Genomic DNA, 16488 nt, shown 5'->3' with positions numbered 1-16488 from the left:
TAAATCAGTATTCCCAATGCAGAGATAAACATCTTTAGCCCACTTAACTGGGTCTCAAAATAGGAGCGATCGTGTCATATTTACCATAAATGGAATCACACATCCAACCTGCCATCTTACAGTATCTACAAATCAGGAGACACTGATGGACTGCAAAAAAGTGCATGCACTGCACTTTTTTTTTATTTTTTTTATTATTTCACCATGTGTGCAGCTTGATGGTGCTCAAAATGCTTCTATAGCTATTTGGGGGGAAAAGATATTCTCAAGCAGTTCACTTTCACCACAAATAGCCATGTTAAGCCAAGAGTTTGCAAGATTAAGACCTGGTGTTAGCTTTGTGCTCTCTAAGATGAAAATCATCATACAGACTAATTATGAACATTCTGAGTCGCACATGAATAGCCAACACTTTCTGCTTAATATTTAGTGAGAATGCATGTCTCCCTTTTTCTTAATAATGTTAATGCTGATTTTCTGTCTATCTGAACAGGACTCTGCCAGTGGCAAGAAAAGGAGTAGTGTCCGATTACCTGTATATGGCTTGGCTAGAAATTCTCTCAAAGAACCTTCCTCCAATCTTAATGGTCAGGGGCAACCACAAGAATGTACTGACTTTCTATTCTTAAATCTGTAAATAAATACTGCTTCCAAATGGCACGGTCATAGTTACTAGCAAACACAAAGCAAAATGAATGAAAATCAAATGCACCAACTTGGAGGAGAGAAAAAAACTATGGTATCCATTAGGTCAGAGCCATAAAGTGATATAAAGCAAGCAGAATACCCACGACGCTGTTTAATTATAATATTGCCAAATTAAAACCTATGCCTAGAGCAGATGCCTTTACCTAAATTGTAATGCTAATTTAATGCAATGTTAATTCAAATGCTTCTAATTAACTTGCAAACAAAAAAAGTTGCATAGATAACGAGATGGATTCTATATGACAAGAGCTGATAATGAATTTTCAAGCTCTGACATGGACTGGAATGTATGATTGCAGTAACTAAAGGCGGTATGTAAATTTCAAAAGGAAATTAGTGAGCTACTAAATATTCAGACAATTTTTGCTATGAATGTTATGAGTTAAGAAAATCTGAGATTATACTTCGGGATAATATATACAGTGATTCATGCAAGTGATTAGAGAACAAAATAAATTTGATTAGCTGAGTTGAATTGAGTTATTCTTTATTTATATAAAGTTTTATATAGTTTCATATTTCCTAGACTTTCTAAATAATACTCATTATACATCAACTTGAAGTAAAATAAGTCCATTAAGCTGTGCATTTTTCTATTTTCTATTCTGCACCATTATAGCACTTCATCATTTCAGCTGTCAATAAAAGTAGATTCTCCTTTTAATGGGGAAAGCTATATCCAATGGGTAAGCATTATTTGAATTAAAGACCATGAAGGAGTGCAGCTCCTCTGGAGAGATTAACGGAAATCTAAGCCCCAGGAAAGCCAGCGGACCCTGATTTTCTCTAAATGCTCATCACAAAGCAGGCCTCAGACCCCATCTCTGCCTGAATTATGAGAACATAACTTGCAGAGGACCTAGCGCTTCATCTCCAAAAACACCAAACGCTTGATATTCATATTTTTCAAGTTTAGCAGCAGCAATTCAGCAGAACATGGTAATATAGTCCAATAATCCATGTTTTATTTTCTCCAGCTATTGAAGGCACAGTATGAAATACTGATATTTTCTCCCAATGCTCTTCCTTTGCCCCTTCTTACACATTTACAACCAGGGTGAAGGATCACTTTGCAGTTTAACTGCAGGACACAGATATACGAGTTTCCTGGATACAATAAGACTTCACAGCTCTGAGCAAACCAAACCTCAAATTCTGCACTTGCAAAACATGGAAATTATTTCCATCCTTCACACTGACATTAGCCATACCAAAGGAGCTTGCTACATGCTGTCAGGTCCTTCTGCATTTGTAGAATTGCAATGGCCACCACCCTGTCAGTCTCTCACTGCAGAGATTAAGCAGATATAATCTAAAAACAAGTTTTTAGTGAGGCTCTAATTAGACCTTCTGCAAGAGCCTCTTGCCACAAGACACAGAAGGTAGATGAACAAGGATAGCTTCCTAAATATTCTCAACTACTGCAAATTCTCAATCAATGGGGAACATCGCCCCAAGCTGATGGCAGGGACCTAAGAAGATCTAAAAAGAGAAAAATCACAATACACATTAGCAATGGCACTTTCAGTACTACATGCACCTTCTCTACAAACATCGCTGTGAGCATTGCAAAAATGAATCCCAAGAGGTTCATTTCTAAATGAGCAGCCATCAAAAACTAAGTACCACCAGACACATCAATGTAAAACTCCTTGCTCAGACTACAGAGATAAATTAAAGACGTATCCACACCGCAGCGCTGTGGAATTTACAACCAGCAATGCAAACACACAACAGTGCTTTACCATCTTAAAGTGAAGCATTATTTCCACAAATTGACAAGTCATTTCTACACAGCAGTTTCCAAGGAGCTTCCACTACATCGTCCTCACAGTATTTTTTAACACGTTTGCACAATTAATGTGCTGAAAATGCTAATTATGAACTCTCGAATTGCAACTTGCAAAATTTTATCAGTCCAGCTCCCTTCCCACTCTGAAACAGATACTTCCATTTTTTTTAGCATACATTATGCATAAAGCAACTGCTGAATTTTAATTACTATGTTAGTAACTGAATTTTAATTACACATTTGACAACTCTAGGAAAAAAAAGTGGCTCTAAAACTGTCTAGCACATTTTGAGCATACACCACACTACCAACTCAACACATTTTTATAACCTAGCGTTGATTTGATCAGATACAACAAAAGCAAGCATTGATAAGGTGACCAAAGATATGCAAGATGGAAAACACCCTTCTATGAAGCAAGAGCAAAAATATTCTGAAATTTCTTCAAATGCACATCCTACACTTCAGACAGCTAAACTACAGCCTAAGGGCTCAAACATACAGCTCAGCCACTCGTGGAGGTTTATGAATGGGCAAATTTACTGTGCTGCTCCTGTCCGAAAGGCAGATTTGTTACCCAGTGTGCAGTAAGCCAGCCTCACACACACAGCTGAGATACTGACTCACTGAGAACTGTGCAAGTTTGGGTGCCGTGTAATCTTCCACAAAGCTAGCACACTCCAGGGTATTTGCAGCACTTCTTTATACCTGTTCTTATCACTTGACCACCACCCTAATACAGGCTCCAGCCTTCAGTGGATTAGTTAAAGATAGGGCTCATCTCCCTATCCTCGGGCTAACTAGCCATGCTAATTAACTACATGTGTTCTGAAGATGTTCCTATCTTCAAATACAAGTTTAGTCACCTCACTGTGATTAAGAGTTCCTCTTCTTAATCGCTTCAGCAGTTTCAAGTAGAGAAAAGTACGTATTTTCTATATCTAAGGATTCATATACAAAGATTCACACGAAGTTTAGTTCTTACTGACAATTCCTTCCTTTGAGAATTACCTAACAATATAGGTTATATCAATCTCATATTCTCCAAAGTTTTGTTAATTAACATCAAGCAACACTTAAGACACACACTTCAATACAACATATAAACAGACAAAAGCTAACACTACCAGAAAGGCAGCTGCTGTGACTTTCATAATCCAGAAACTTAAATCAGGAAACCAGGAAGCCAACCATTTGAATACCTGTCAAACCTCTAAGCAGTACTGTCTTTTTGAACCTCGTGCAATACTTTTGCCTGCTTCCAAACTTCATCCAAATCTGTAGAAGTTTTACCACTTTGGTCTACATATAAGCAACAACAACTTGTATTAATTACTGTACAACTCCCTCCTTTTGGGGCAAACAACATACCTAGAGCCATTCTATTTCAGAGGGCTTCCGTTCCTGCTTGAGATATTTCTTTCTGTGGTGCATACACAGCACCCATTGTTGTATTTTGAATTACTTCTACACTGGCTGACATATTGGTTATTGGCTGACATATTGGTGGTAACGCTCTCAGGAATAAAGCTTGTGGGTAGATCACACTTGAAAGCCTATTGCTCTAATTAGAATTCCTTTTTATGCCCTTTGTGAGAGAATGTGCTACATTGGGGGGTACTTGGGGGGGTTGGACTCGATGATCTCTGGAGGTCCCTTCCAACCCCTACAATTCTGTGATTCTGTGATATTCATGATTCCCTTTTCCAATTCACTCACCCCTAACAAAGGAATAAATCATAGAGCAAAGGAGTGGAACGCACTGGACCTCCCAATTAAAAGATTCCCTCTCCTTTGTCATCACCAACCGTAAAATTTGTCCCAACACACAAGTTTCTCCAAGATATATTAGCTAATGAAATTCCCTGCTCAGCATGTTCGAGAAGATGAGCACAATCCCAGCAATTGGTCTTATTAGCAATCTGAACTGCCTTTTGGATTATTTTACAAAACAGATCCCAATCCCTTGGGTTTCCTGGTTCCATACATTCCCCTTAGTTTTCTGTATCCCCCAAAGGTAACAGAGGAGCATTACTCCATTAGTTCTTTCATTTATTTCTTTAAATGAAACTGTATAACTAGAGAATTAAGTAAAATATAAAATGAGTAAAATCAGTTACAAAAGCAAAACTGATATTGCCTGAGTAAAGTCCACTCCTAAAAAGGTATTCAAACTGCTCCAAGGGCAGCTTATGTATTTCTCCTGATTTTTAGCTTCGGGAATTGATTCCTCAGCTCCCCGTTTTTCCTGTGGATCTGCTATCTCCTGCTGTAATGTACCCAACAGTTAATCCCTTTTACTTTCACCACAGTGCTTGCTGCTAGGAGTACCAGACAAGGTCCCTTCTCAGAAAAAGGTTCATCTTTCTGAGATCAGTTCTCACACTTCCAAGTTACTTTTTTTTTTTTTTTTTTTTTTTTTTTTTTTTTTTTTTTTTTTTTTTTTTTTTTTTTTTAAATCAAAGCCTACATGCCCTACTCTTAGGCATCCATATGTCTGACCAAATACAAAATGCTGGCTAATTACCAAACAAAATCAACAAAATGAAAGCCTCTTATTCTGCCCTGACACGGTAAGGTCAATATCTCAATTTAAGTGTCACTTATCACCCCAGCAAGTGAGAGGATTTGATGGAGTCCCCTAACAAAAGGCCAGTGTGCTCTGAAGTCCCATCAGTCCCCCACCTCGTGCTGCTGCAAGTCAGTACAGCCAAAGCCTCTCAGCTGTTGCACCTGGATCTTTAGAAAACTGTTGTCCAAAAAGTCCCAGTGTGCAGTAAGCCAACCTCACACACAGCTGAGATACTGACTTACTGTGAAGCTGTGCAAGTTTGGGTGCTTTGTGATTTTCCACAAAGCTAGCACACCCCAGGATTTTTGCAGCACTTCTTTATACCTGTTCTTATCACTTGACCAGCACCCTGATACAGGCTCTGGCCTTCCATGGGTCCATTAATGATAGGACTCATCTCTCTACCTGAGTTAACTAGCCATACTAATTAACCACACGCGTTCTGAGAAGATGTTCCTATCTTCAAATGCAAGTTTAGTCATCTCATCATCGTTTAGTCATCTCCTCTCTCCTCTACTTAATCACCCTACCAGTTTCAAGGAGTGCCATCCTGACTTAGATATAAGTACATATTTGCTATATATCTAAGGAAACACAAACAAAGATTTGTACGATGATTAGTTCTTACTGACAACACTATTCTCATTGCATCTTTCTGGCAAGACAAAATATGACAGTTAACCTTCATTCTCAGAAAGCATGGACATACCTCATCCCTTCTCATTTTTGTACAATTCTGCATGGTACTTCAAATTCATCTTTAAGGCAAAAGCAGTTTTGGCAATTGGTAGCCTTCAAGTGACAGACATGGCAACAGGTAGAGTGATTAATTCTGAAATTCCAGATATGGTGCACGCAGCTACACAGTTCAGCTAAATTGGGTGGGGTGGTGGGGCCACTTGGCAGAGTGCAGCGCATGGCAGCCAAGCAGCCAGCAGTGCTGCGAGAACACCGCACGCTACCTCAGCTGCAGGGAAACACAGAGTACAGAGCTGTGCCAGTGTAACCACAACCAAATGCAACAGATTTTAGCTTGCATTCTCCACAAATAATAAAAGCAACAATTCACACCATTACGCCATTGCTGGCATTTCATCAGAGGAATTTTAGTTTCAAACAAAGCACTAAGGTTGTTCTGGAATGGCACTGACAAAGTTCTACAGCCCTCTGCACAGTACAGCAAAACACAAGATCAAAAATAAACTTAATTGCAAATAAACTCCCCCACGGCAGCCTTTTAAATTACACATCTTAATCACTGAGAGAGAGGCAGCTATTTTAAGTGAGACAGGAGTAAATGTAAGGAAATCTCTATTTTAAAGGCATCTTTTTCTCCTAATAAAAATGCTCGTTCTAACACCAAAACTTCAGTGCAGAGAATTTTACGGATTACTATCCATAAAAGAAGCTGGCATCTCTTTCTGTGTACAAGAAAGCAGCCTCCACTCTTTTAGGGAAAAGGCAGATAATTTCAGTTTATCTCACTATTACTCTTCAAAGCCAGAAGGACATGCCTAACAGAAAGGCACAAGTCAGCAGTCAAGAACGCAGAAATGTTGACCAAATGACTGCTTATCTCCTGAGCAAACAGCACAATCCCAGTACTGAGGCAAATCTGCCACACTTTAAGCAGTGATCGGGAAAAGAAAAGTGTTGGGCAGTTGAGAACTTTCTCCTGATGACAACAGGACCTCTTCCACATTATGCACAGAGCTTCAGGCTACCTCAGCTGCAGGCAGAACTGAGCCCACCCCATGCCTTCACTACAATGCAGGATGTAGTTGTAATCATTGTAAAGTTTTGCTTGCATAAATAACCACTTATAATTAGGTGTTCATTTGATAGAACTTAGAAATCCAGTTAGCTTTCAATTTGCCAATTATATCAGAAGTCAGATATTCTAAGCTTTTTTCACACATGTCTATGACACACTAGCATTCTCTTTCAAACCGTGCACATTATTGAGACTAAAAATGCTGAACGGCAATAAAGAAACCCCACATTTGCATGTTTATCTGAATACTGTTTTTCACAACCGAACAGCAGCGTGCAACAATGATTTCACTGCCACCTGGCTGCATTTAGGAACTGTAACAGCAAGATCAATCACATACACTTCATCTCATGCAAAGATGAAATCCAAAGTGACCAGGCACAGGTATTGTAGCCAAAAATCCTGCAAGAATCACTTCCACATCAGGAAAGCTTAAAGAAAGCTCCAAGGGAAAATCTCCTCATGGCCTTCCAGTATACTTCAGGGGAGCTTATACGCAGGAAGGGTAGCAACTTTCAATAGATAGTGATAGGACAAGGAAGAATGGCTTTAAACTAAAAGAAGGCAGCTTGGGGTTAGATGTGAGGGAGAAGCTCTTCACTGAGAGGGCAGTGAGGCCCGGGCATGGGCTGCCCGGAGCCGTGGGTGCCCCATCCCTGGAGGTGCCCAAGGCCAGGCTGAGTGGCCCTGGGAGCTGAGCTGGGGGCACACAGCCCATGGCAGAGGCTGGGGGGGCTGTAGGGTCCTCTCCAATCTAAGCCTTTCTATGACTGCGTGTGCCAATTCAGGCAAGTCCTTTAGAAAGGGTGGTACGGGTGGAGTTATTATCACAACTAAACACCCCGAAATCTCACCAGAGCCGTGCCTAAGCTGAGACACGCGGGCAGCCATGACAGCAAGGGGTTTTCCTATCTGCAGCCTCCTCAGGAGAGCAGCTTTATGCCCCGGCAGAGCGAGGCGACCTGGACCGCTCCCGCCCCACGCAGGCACCCCGCTCAGCGCAGCCCCCCCCGACTCTGCCGGCTGGCTCCTCCCGCCGTGCACCCGCCATCGCTTCCCCCGGCAACGCTGCGAGCCACGCGGGGTCCGCCCAGCCCGGCGCCGCCGCTCCTCGTCCCGGGGAGCCCCGCGCCGTTGTGCCGCTGCCGGGGCCCCCGCCACGCCCCATGGCAGGTACGGCCCAGGCGTAGGAGCAGTGGGGCCGCGGACACCCCCGCTGCGCCCCGGGAGGCTGTGACCGCCGGACGGCGGCAGGAAGCACAGCCGTCCTGACGCGTTCCGCTGTCCGTATGGCGGCCGCCTTGAGCCTCAAACAGCTGCTACGGCCCCGCTGGCGCAGTAAGGGGGGGAGGACGCGAAACGGGACCGCGGTCCGCCTCAGCGCACCGCTCCACCCCTCGCTCTGCCTCGAGACGGCGGGGAGAGCATCTGGGCAGGAACTGACAGCGGGAGGGCCCTCGGGGAGGTGGGCAGTCGGGAGGGGTCGGGCGAGGCCACTCCAACCGGCGGGGGTTCGGTGATCGGGACTCCCCTCCGCCTGCTGTGGGCGCTGCCGCTTTTTCGCGCGCTTTTTGCTTCAGTTTCCCGCCTTCACCCCCTCGTGTAGCCATGCCGTGCTCCGAGGCCGCTCTGCAGCCATCTCCCAGCAAGAGGCAGAAAGGCTCGGCAGTCGGGGAGCCCTCCGCTCGGCTCCGCTTCACCAAGCTGTCCGAGAACGCCTGCGCTCCGTCCAAGGGCTCTGCGCGAGCCGCGGGCTACGATCTGTACAGGTGAGGGAGGGGCCGCGCCCCGAGTCCGCGGTGATTTCAAATTAAGCTTGCGTGCTTTATGTCTCTTACCAATTAAAAGCAGATAAGAATAGCAGCCTCATGATTACGCTATCCAAATGACGGTACGGAAAGCTAGCGCCATCAAAAAGAGATTACCTCGTCTGTAAGGACCTGCATTCGGTATCGTCGGTCTATAAGCGTTTCTTGTACGATAAGCTCATGATGGTAGGTCGTGCTGCCACAGCCCAGCAGGAGTAATTCTTAATAACTTTGTACCTTGAGATACAGCATTTACTATTATTTTTTTTAAGGATTCTATATAAACTAGTATTTCCTCCCACAACGCAGTGCCTATGACTACATCATCCCACCCATGGAAAAGGCTGTCGTGAAAACAGACATTCAGATTGCCCTGCCTGCTGGATGCTATGGCCGAGTAGGTAAGCAAACAGGCTATAAAAAAAGCTGAGATCTCATACCAGGGAGGTTTGGAGCTGCCTTTACATTTAGATTTTGCTTTCAGAATTACTCTACACACATAAAAAAGTTCACATGCCTTTGTAATTATTAAGCCCCATGCTAGAGAGCTGCATCCTGCCTACAGCTTTGTGTGTGATGTGATTGATCATTGATTATTTCCCTGCAGTTTTATAATTAAAAAGGTGAAGACCAAAAGGTAAGGGACATATGGAAAACACACAGATTGTTTAAAAATTGGTCCTGAGGTAAGAACCTCATCTAATAGACTACTTTTAGTGACAATCATAGAAAGCCTGTCAGAAAACCCGTACAAGATATTCTACCCTGGTGAAAGGAAATACTCAATTTGCTGTGCTCTTTCTTTTAAAAAGAGAGTGTTTATGCATTTATTTTATGCTAAACAAAGAAAATTTTGAAAACAGTAACATTTAAACATCTCATCAGAGTAGACCAAGGAATATAAAAATCCCACACATAGTTTATCTGTATGCCGTGTTCTTAGTAAACTGTCAAATATTGTTTTCAATCATAACTAGAGTGGACTGCCAGAATAGTCCTTTAAGACCAGTCCAGAACAGTGGATAACATCCTATTCCAGCATTCTTTGAAGAAACCTGTTCTGTATTTGGTGGTCTAATCAAGGATGAATTTGAATCATCCAGAGATGTCAATTCTACTGTAGGCTGTAGCAGCTGGTTTTGTTTGTATATACAATAATATCTATAGCCTTTCCTCTAAAGTCACATTTATTTTAGATAGACTGTGGGAACAGTTCCTGCTAACACAACTTTGTACAAACACGCTAATCTATAAGTATCTCGTATTGCACTTACAAAAATAATTTTTTTTTTTCTAGCACCACGTTCCGGTTTAGCTGCAAAGCACTTCATAGATGTTGGTGGTAAGATTTTTTGTTATTTTTACTTACTATAACTTTGTAAATCTTAATTGCAAAATGCCCTAATTTCATATAGGTGTAAAATACTGCTAGCTTCACTAGCTGTCTGGCAAAAGGAGAGAATCTGATTAATTCCACAGAGACTCAACAAATCACAATTGGTTTAAAACTTGATGAGTTACAAGATACTATAAGGTTACTATAAGAAAATCATTGATAATGATCTTGTAAGCAATGTCTGACAAATTATACTTTGGTTTAGGCTTTAAAGATTACTCTTAGTCTGTTTTTCTCCATTTTCACTGAAGAGTTATGCATGATTTTTTTTCTGGTCTGGTGTAAGATTTGAATTAATTTAAATGAAGGCATATAGAATTCCAGCTCTAACTTTGTAAATTAATCAAAGTCTGGAAGTAAAACAAAAAACCTACTTCCTACCAGGGTGCTCTACCACCATTATTGTAAAACAACTTCTTCCTTAAATCTAAATCTCCCTTCTTATAGTTTCAAAACATTTGCCCTTGTCCTGCCACAGCAGAACTCACTGAGGAGTCTGTTCCTTCTTTCTTGTTGCCCCCCCTTAGACACTGAAAGGTTGCCCAGAGCCTTCTTATTTCCAGGTTGAACAGCTCCAGCTAGTTTAACCTATCCTCATAGGGGAGGTCACATCCAGCTTGCCTTCCACCAGTCCCCCATGTCCTCTTCAGAAGAGCTGTGCTCAGTTCTTTTGTCACACAGCTTGTAGCAATAGTGAGACATTGACACAACCCAGGTGTAAGTACTGAGCGACTTACAAGCTCAGACTAGTACTGAATGATGATTAGCCTGTATTTGCTAACAGGCAGGGCTCTGGATATTAGGGATGGTAACTGCGGGCATCGTTCTCTGATGCCAGGCTAGCCATAAAGCAGAGGCAACTCTAAGTAAATTTAGAGTTGCTGCAGAACTCTTTATTGGGTCTGCTTTGTTGCACATGAAAGACTGGCTGCATCTGCTGTATGCCTCTGCTATCAAGTTAAAGCAGAGCATCTATGCCAGCTTCATGTTATTTAGGCTTTATGTTATATCAGAATTATTTTAGGCCTCCTTCTGGTGTTTTTAGGCTTTCCTGAGTAACCAAAAAAAAAAAACAAAAAAAAAAACACTAACATGGGAATCAAAGCTTCTCCATTCTATACCCAAGACACCATAGTATACATCGTCTACTGTAGTGTGATTCTTACAGATAATATTCCTAAATTTTTTTTCCACTTTTATGAAATAAATATATGTTCTCTTGTAATGCTATAACGTAATGAAAAGCACAGCAATAATAGCAAGATAACAAAGTCCTAGGCTGCAGGAGGTAAGGATTAGCCCAGATACAGCAGCTATGGACACAGAAACAAAGGAAACAATCTACTTACTCTCAAAAGACCTCAAGGGAAGGCAGGGATCTTCAGCAAGACCCCCTTGCCTCCACTGCCAACCCTTAAATGAGGTCTGGGAAGAGGTGGATCCTTGCTGCACCCCTTCCAGTTACTCAGATGCATTGCATTGCATGCACCTGAGCTCCCCTGGGTTGGCCCTGCCTTCCCACCAGGTGCTCAATTACTGGTTCAGGCCATGACTTAGCATTTCTGCTACACCTCTAACAATCTTTCCAATCCAAAAGTTAGACTAGGAAGTGCTTGAAGGAAATAAACAATGCTTAGCAGGATGACTTGCACTCAGTTTGTAAAAAAAAAAAAAAAAAAAAAACAGCTTAAAAATAATGAGTAAAATTATTACTGACATTAGAGGACTTCTGGAAAAACAAAATCAAACCAGTTATAACATTTTAATTGTCCTTCCCAAGTACTTCTGTCACAATGAAAGCCATTCTCCATTTAAGGAAGAATACACAGCAAGAAGTCCTGCAGATCATTGGGTTAGAGAAAAAAATAAGGGATCGTGCGAGAACACATTCAGAATTCACATCTGTTAGGTGTGGATGCTTTCCCAACAGATGACATGCCAAACTTCTGACAGAGTAAGACCATATGTCAGACTGCCAGTTCTAATGCACAATTTTTCCAAAAATGACTTAGATGATTTCCACCCAGTACACATACTTTAGAACAGCCTTGGTGCTCAGCAGTGCGTATAGTTACTGCAACTTGCTGTTCTGGAATAATAATGCCAAGAGAGAAAACTTTTGGATACCACGTTTTGCCAGCATGCCCAAAATATTGAATTTCTGGTCAGGTGTTTCTGTAATAAAAATAGTGTAGTTTAAACTCAAAATCTAGGTGGTGGTGGTGGTTAAATTCAGTAAGACCAATTGAGTACAATATGTGAAGAGAAAATGTTTGGAAGGCAATTAATTTTAGAAAATCTCTACCAGGATTTGAAATAATCGTAACTTTGTAAATATCACAGCCATTCAGCACAGCACTTAGAGTAGTAGTTTTGGCCACAAAGATTTTTTTTTTTTTTTTTAAGTTATTTCTTAATAATGGTTTTCAAGTCTGATTATATCATATATTATTGTTCTGTTTATATTAGATATACAGCTGAGGAAGATTATCCTTCCTCTCTGTATCCTCTGGAAAGCTTTCATCCTCAGAACTGAGTGGGAAGTGCAGTTCTTGCCTGCTATAGAACAAGTCTGAAGCAGTATGTAGATTCATTACAAATGTAGTTTACTTTATAGCTAAGCTTACAAAATTTGAATGCTTAGTGAAAGCTTTTCTCCCTCTGGTGAATAATACAAATGACTTAATGCCACTGATTTCAGTTCAAGCACTAAAATATTCATCAGTCGTTTCTATCTGGAGTATCACAGTTTTCAATTCCTAGAGAGCTAACCTATCTGTCTTTTTACACATCATTTCATTTTTGGGGGGCTAGATCATCCTCCCCAGTGGTAAGCTTGCTGAAACAAAGAAGGACGCCTGAATTCTGACGCCCGATGCCTGAAGTGACATTTACAAAGTAATTGAGAATTTCTCAAATGAAAGGAAGTAAAAGTAGCCAGAGTTTTTTCAGAGAGCAGTGCTAAGGTCTAGAATTTCTTGTAGATGCTGCTGCTAAATATAAAAGCTAGCTTTTACTTACATCTTTCTTTGTTGGCAAAAAAAGGTATAGTGCCTGAGGAGCTGTGTTTTACTGAAGTCATTTGGCAAGATTCAGTGGTGCTCAAGCTCTTCTCACATACAACGTATCTGTTAAACCTGCATATTGGACAGGAAAGGATGGAGAGGGCTGCTCAACAGTCATTCAGCATTTGCAGCAAGATCTTTATGTAATTGGCACTTAATTAACTGGTGCCTGGTCTAAAATAAATAAAAATTGCCACTTTCAGGTCCAGAGACATACAGTAATGTAATGAACAATATATAATGCAGTATTTTCACACAATTGAAGAAACTAATAAAAACCCTCAAGTTTCTATTGTTAAGTACATATGTTCAGTAATAAACCTTCAAGACGTAGTCATACTACAACTTTCTTTGGCATTTATAGTCTCTATGGGTAGTATGTATGTATGGTACCTGGAATGTCTAGGAAGGACATGTAACTTTAGTATTTGTGTAAGCAGACTTCAGAATACATTGAATGCATTGAAAATTGGACCCTGTGTTTAATTGTGCGTGAGCAGCATAAAGTGTACCAGCATGAGGTACTGCAGTTGTTACCAATCTAAACTTGTGTTGTTTAAAATAGTGGCAACGTTTATTAATTGGATATCTCTTAATTCTTCCATCTATCAGCTGGTGTTATTGATGAGGATTACAGGGGAAACGTTGGCGTGGTGCTCTTCAACTTTGGCAAGGAGACTTTTGAAGGTAAGCATCAAGCTAAGCAAAGCCTGTTTTTAGACTTCTGGTGGGAAATGAGAAATTAAGTTTTCTTTCAAAATCTGTGAGATGGCAATTTTATCTGAGACCGTTTTTACAGTTAACAAAATCTTGGCAACTTAACAATGTCCTATTAAGGAAATCTGAAAAGTTTGCACTCCTAGTAAATGAAGCATTGTGCAGAAAAGAACTACTTAGCTAACCTTCAGATTCCTTTACTGAAGGTTAAACCTTCCAGATGACCTTTACTGAAATGCAACTTTGTATTAGGATTCTTTCTTTATCAACAGTAAACAATTTTGAGATAAAAACATGAATAATAAAGGATGATTTTCCCTTAATCGTGCTCTTCCTTCCCAAATGCATCGGTTTAAGCTTCAGGACCCAGTTAAAATATTGCCAATATTTTTACAACTTTTTCTGCAACTTCACAGCACAAGCCTGTTAAAAAACTTCTGTGAATCAAGCTGGGTACTAGCCATAGATTTTTTTTTCCTTTTATCCATTCAATTTTTTGTTATTTTTTTTCATAGAGTAACAGAATCCCCAGGGATTAGAATATAGAATGCCCCAGGGAAACAAGTTTTTAGATTGAATCCACACAAGAGCTACATCATCCAAGCAACTATCTGAGTCTCTGTAATATTTATGCACAACAGTGCTTAGGATGCCTTGGTATAGCAGCAGGAATGAGGGGATTTCCCTTAAACTGCTATTGCTGCTGGAACTTCATGTAAAAGGGCTAAGCACAGTTCATCACAGCCTGTATTTTTCTGGGGTTTCTAATATTTGCTGAACTAAATTTTGAATAAGTATTTTATTACATTCTGAAACTCTTGGAAAGAGATCATCTAAACTTGTATGGATTTTTTTAAGGAAATAATAATAATTTAACTTCTTTGTAGTTAAGAAAGGAGATAGAATTGCCCAGCTCATCTGCGAACGCATTTTCTATCCTGAGCTAGAAGAAGTTCAAGTAAGTTGCCAAAGGGAAATATTTGCTTCTTTTCAACAACTAGTAGTTTAAGATAGTTGTAGATAAGATGAAATTTCTGCTTTAGGTAAATACTTTGCTTTAAAACTATTCTAACTATTAAGCAGTGATTCTGTTACGTTTTATGTAAAACCCTTTATGCTTCGCATGCATTATTTTATTTTTTATTATTTCAAAGTTTTTCACAAATAGCAAGTAGGTGAGAAATGCTTCAGTGTATGCTAGAATTTATAGTCTCTCAGTGTGGGATTTATTTAAGCTTTTACGGAAGGTATTGAGAACTGACTCATAAAATATTTTGGTTTAGTTTGAGTTACTGACAGTTCTGATCTACTGTGAGAAGCCAAGTATGCAGGTCACTCTGAAAGCAATGCCTCCTATTTACTGCTGTGGAAACCACAACAGATACAAAGAGCACAATAACACTGGTTGATAGAGCAAATTCTCAGCTGCAAAACATCATTGTTCAGCATAGTTATCACCATTTTTGACGGTGATGAATAAGACGCTGCATGCTGCACTTATAAAAATCTGCACTAGCAGAATGACCACTGCTGAAATGCACCACCTGTTGCCTCACTGTGCTGGCATGCTCTTTGACGGCCCCTCTGCTGCCATCAGTGAAACAGCAACAAAACGTAAAGGCACATTGGTGGGAAGGTTCAACCTCCACTGCCATCCCACCAACGTCTGCCTCTGATGTCATGAGCCACCATAATAGCAGGCGTAACTTTCAGGGCAGCCCTTGCACATGCACTGTCTGCATGATAAACAATACTGGTTATATGGGAATTGAAGGCAAGTTAAAACTCTAAACAAGCTTGTTACAATTGTTGTCTTTCAGACTCTAGATGATACAGAACGTGGTGAAGGTGGCTTTGGTTCTACTGGAAAGAACTGAAAATGATTTGAATGTGCTTTCTATTGCTTTTTTATTGTTCTAAATTTTCATTTGAATTGGATGTAATATTTTGAATTACTTGGTCTATTAGTTGCTTTTTTAAAATATTTTGTCCTCGTTAATATTTGTGTTAACCTCCTGAAAGAAAGCTTTTGTGTGTATCAATATTTTGTACCAAGAGTTTACTTTGAAGAAACTAATAAAAACCCTCAAGTTTCTATTGTTAAGTATATATGTTCAGTAATAAACCTTCAAGACATAGTTATACTACAACTTTCTTTGGCATTTATAGTCTCTATGGGTAGTATGTATGTATGGTACCTGGAATGTCTAGGAAGGACATGTAACTTTAGTATTTGTGTAAGCAGACTTCAGAATACATTGAATGCATTGAAAATTGGACCCTGTGTTTAATTGTGCGTGAGCAGCATAAAGTGTGTTTTGCATCATAATCATATGCAAGCAGCATAAAGTTTGTACAGAGATAGCAATAATATGTGTATTGATATGACTTCCTCCTGTAATCCCTAAATTAGAATACGGTGAAGATATTCAATATTGCGTCTCCTATGACTTGTCAAAAATGGTTGTTTCAAAGGAAATGTTCTAATTTTGATCCTTATCTGGTTCTCAGATAGCTATTTTTTCAGCTCACTAGATAAAGAGCAGGGAATATGGGGTGTAAAGGAAATATTACAACTCATCTGGAAATTAATATAGTAAATAAATGCTGTGAAGCATGCTGCTGTTCAGTGTTCATGAATAAGGTACTGTATGGA

The 16488-nt window shown here is 40.2% G+C and overlaps 2 protein-coding genes across 3 annotated transcripts in view; both read left to right on the top strand.

Moving 5' to 3' along the window:
* Positions 1 to 629, top strand: part of SLC12A1 (solute carrier family 12 member 1) — a gene marked incomplete at both ends in the record, with an annotated part of 44623 nt that extends 43994 nt beyond the window's left edge. For both annotated transcript variants that reach the window (XM_079541021.1, XM_079541020.1), the window contains one exon: positions 494 to 629. In XM_079541021.1, the coding sequence (XP_079397147.1) occupies positions 494 to 629 (136 nt within the window). The remainder of the gene's footprint in view (positions 1 to 493) is intronic.
* A 7825-nt stretch (positions 630 to 8454) lies between these two features.
* DUT (deoxyuridine triphosphatase) lies at positions 8455 to 15709 on the top strand (the record flags this gene model as incomplete). The annotated part of the gene is made up of 6 exons (XM_079541181.1): positions 8455 to 8615; positions 8964 to 9055; positions 9952 to 9996; positions 13728 to 13802; positions 14720 to 14790; positions 15653 to 15709. The coding sequence occupies 6 exons, from the start codon at positions 8455 to 8457 to the stop codon at positions 15707 to 15709; spliced, it is 501 nt and encodes a 166-aa protein (XP_079397307.1).
* Positions 15710 to 16488: the final 779 nt, after the last annotated feature.

The sequence above is a fragment of the Tetrao urogallus genome (assembly GCF_951394365.1).
Source record: "Tetrao urogallus genome assembly, chromosome: 11".
Taxonomy (NCBI): Eukaryota; Metazoa; Chordata; class Aves; order Galliformes; family Phasianidae; genus Tetrao; species Tetrao urogallus.
The sequence above is the reverse complement of the archived record's forward strand: the minus strand, read 5'-3'. Positions and strand labels throughout refer to the sequence as shown.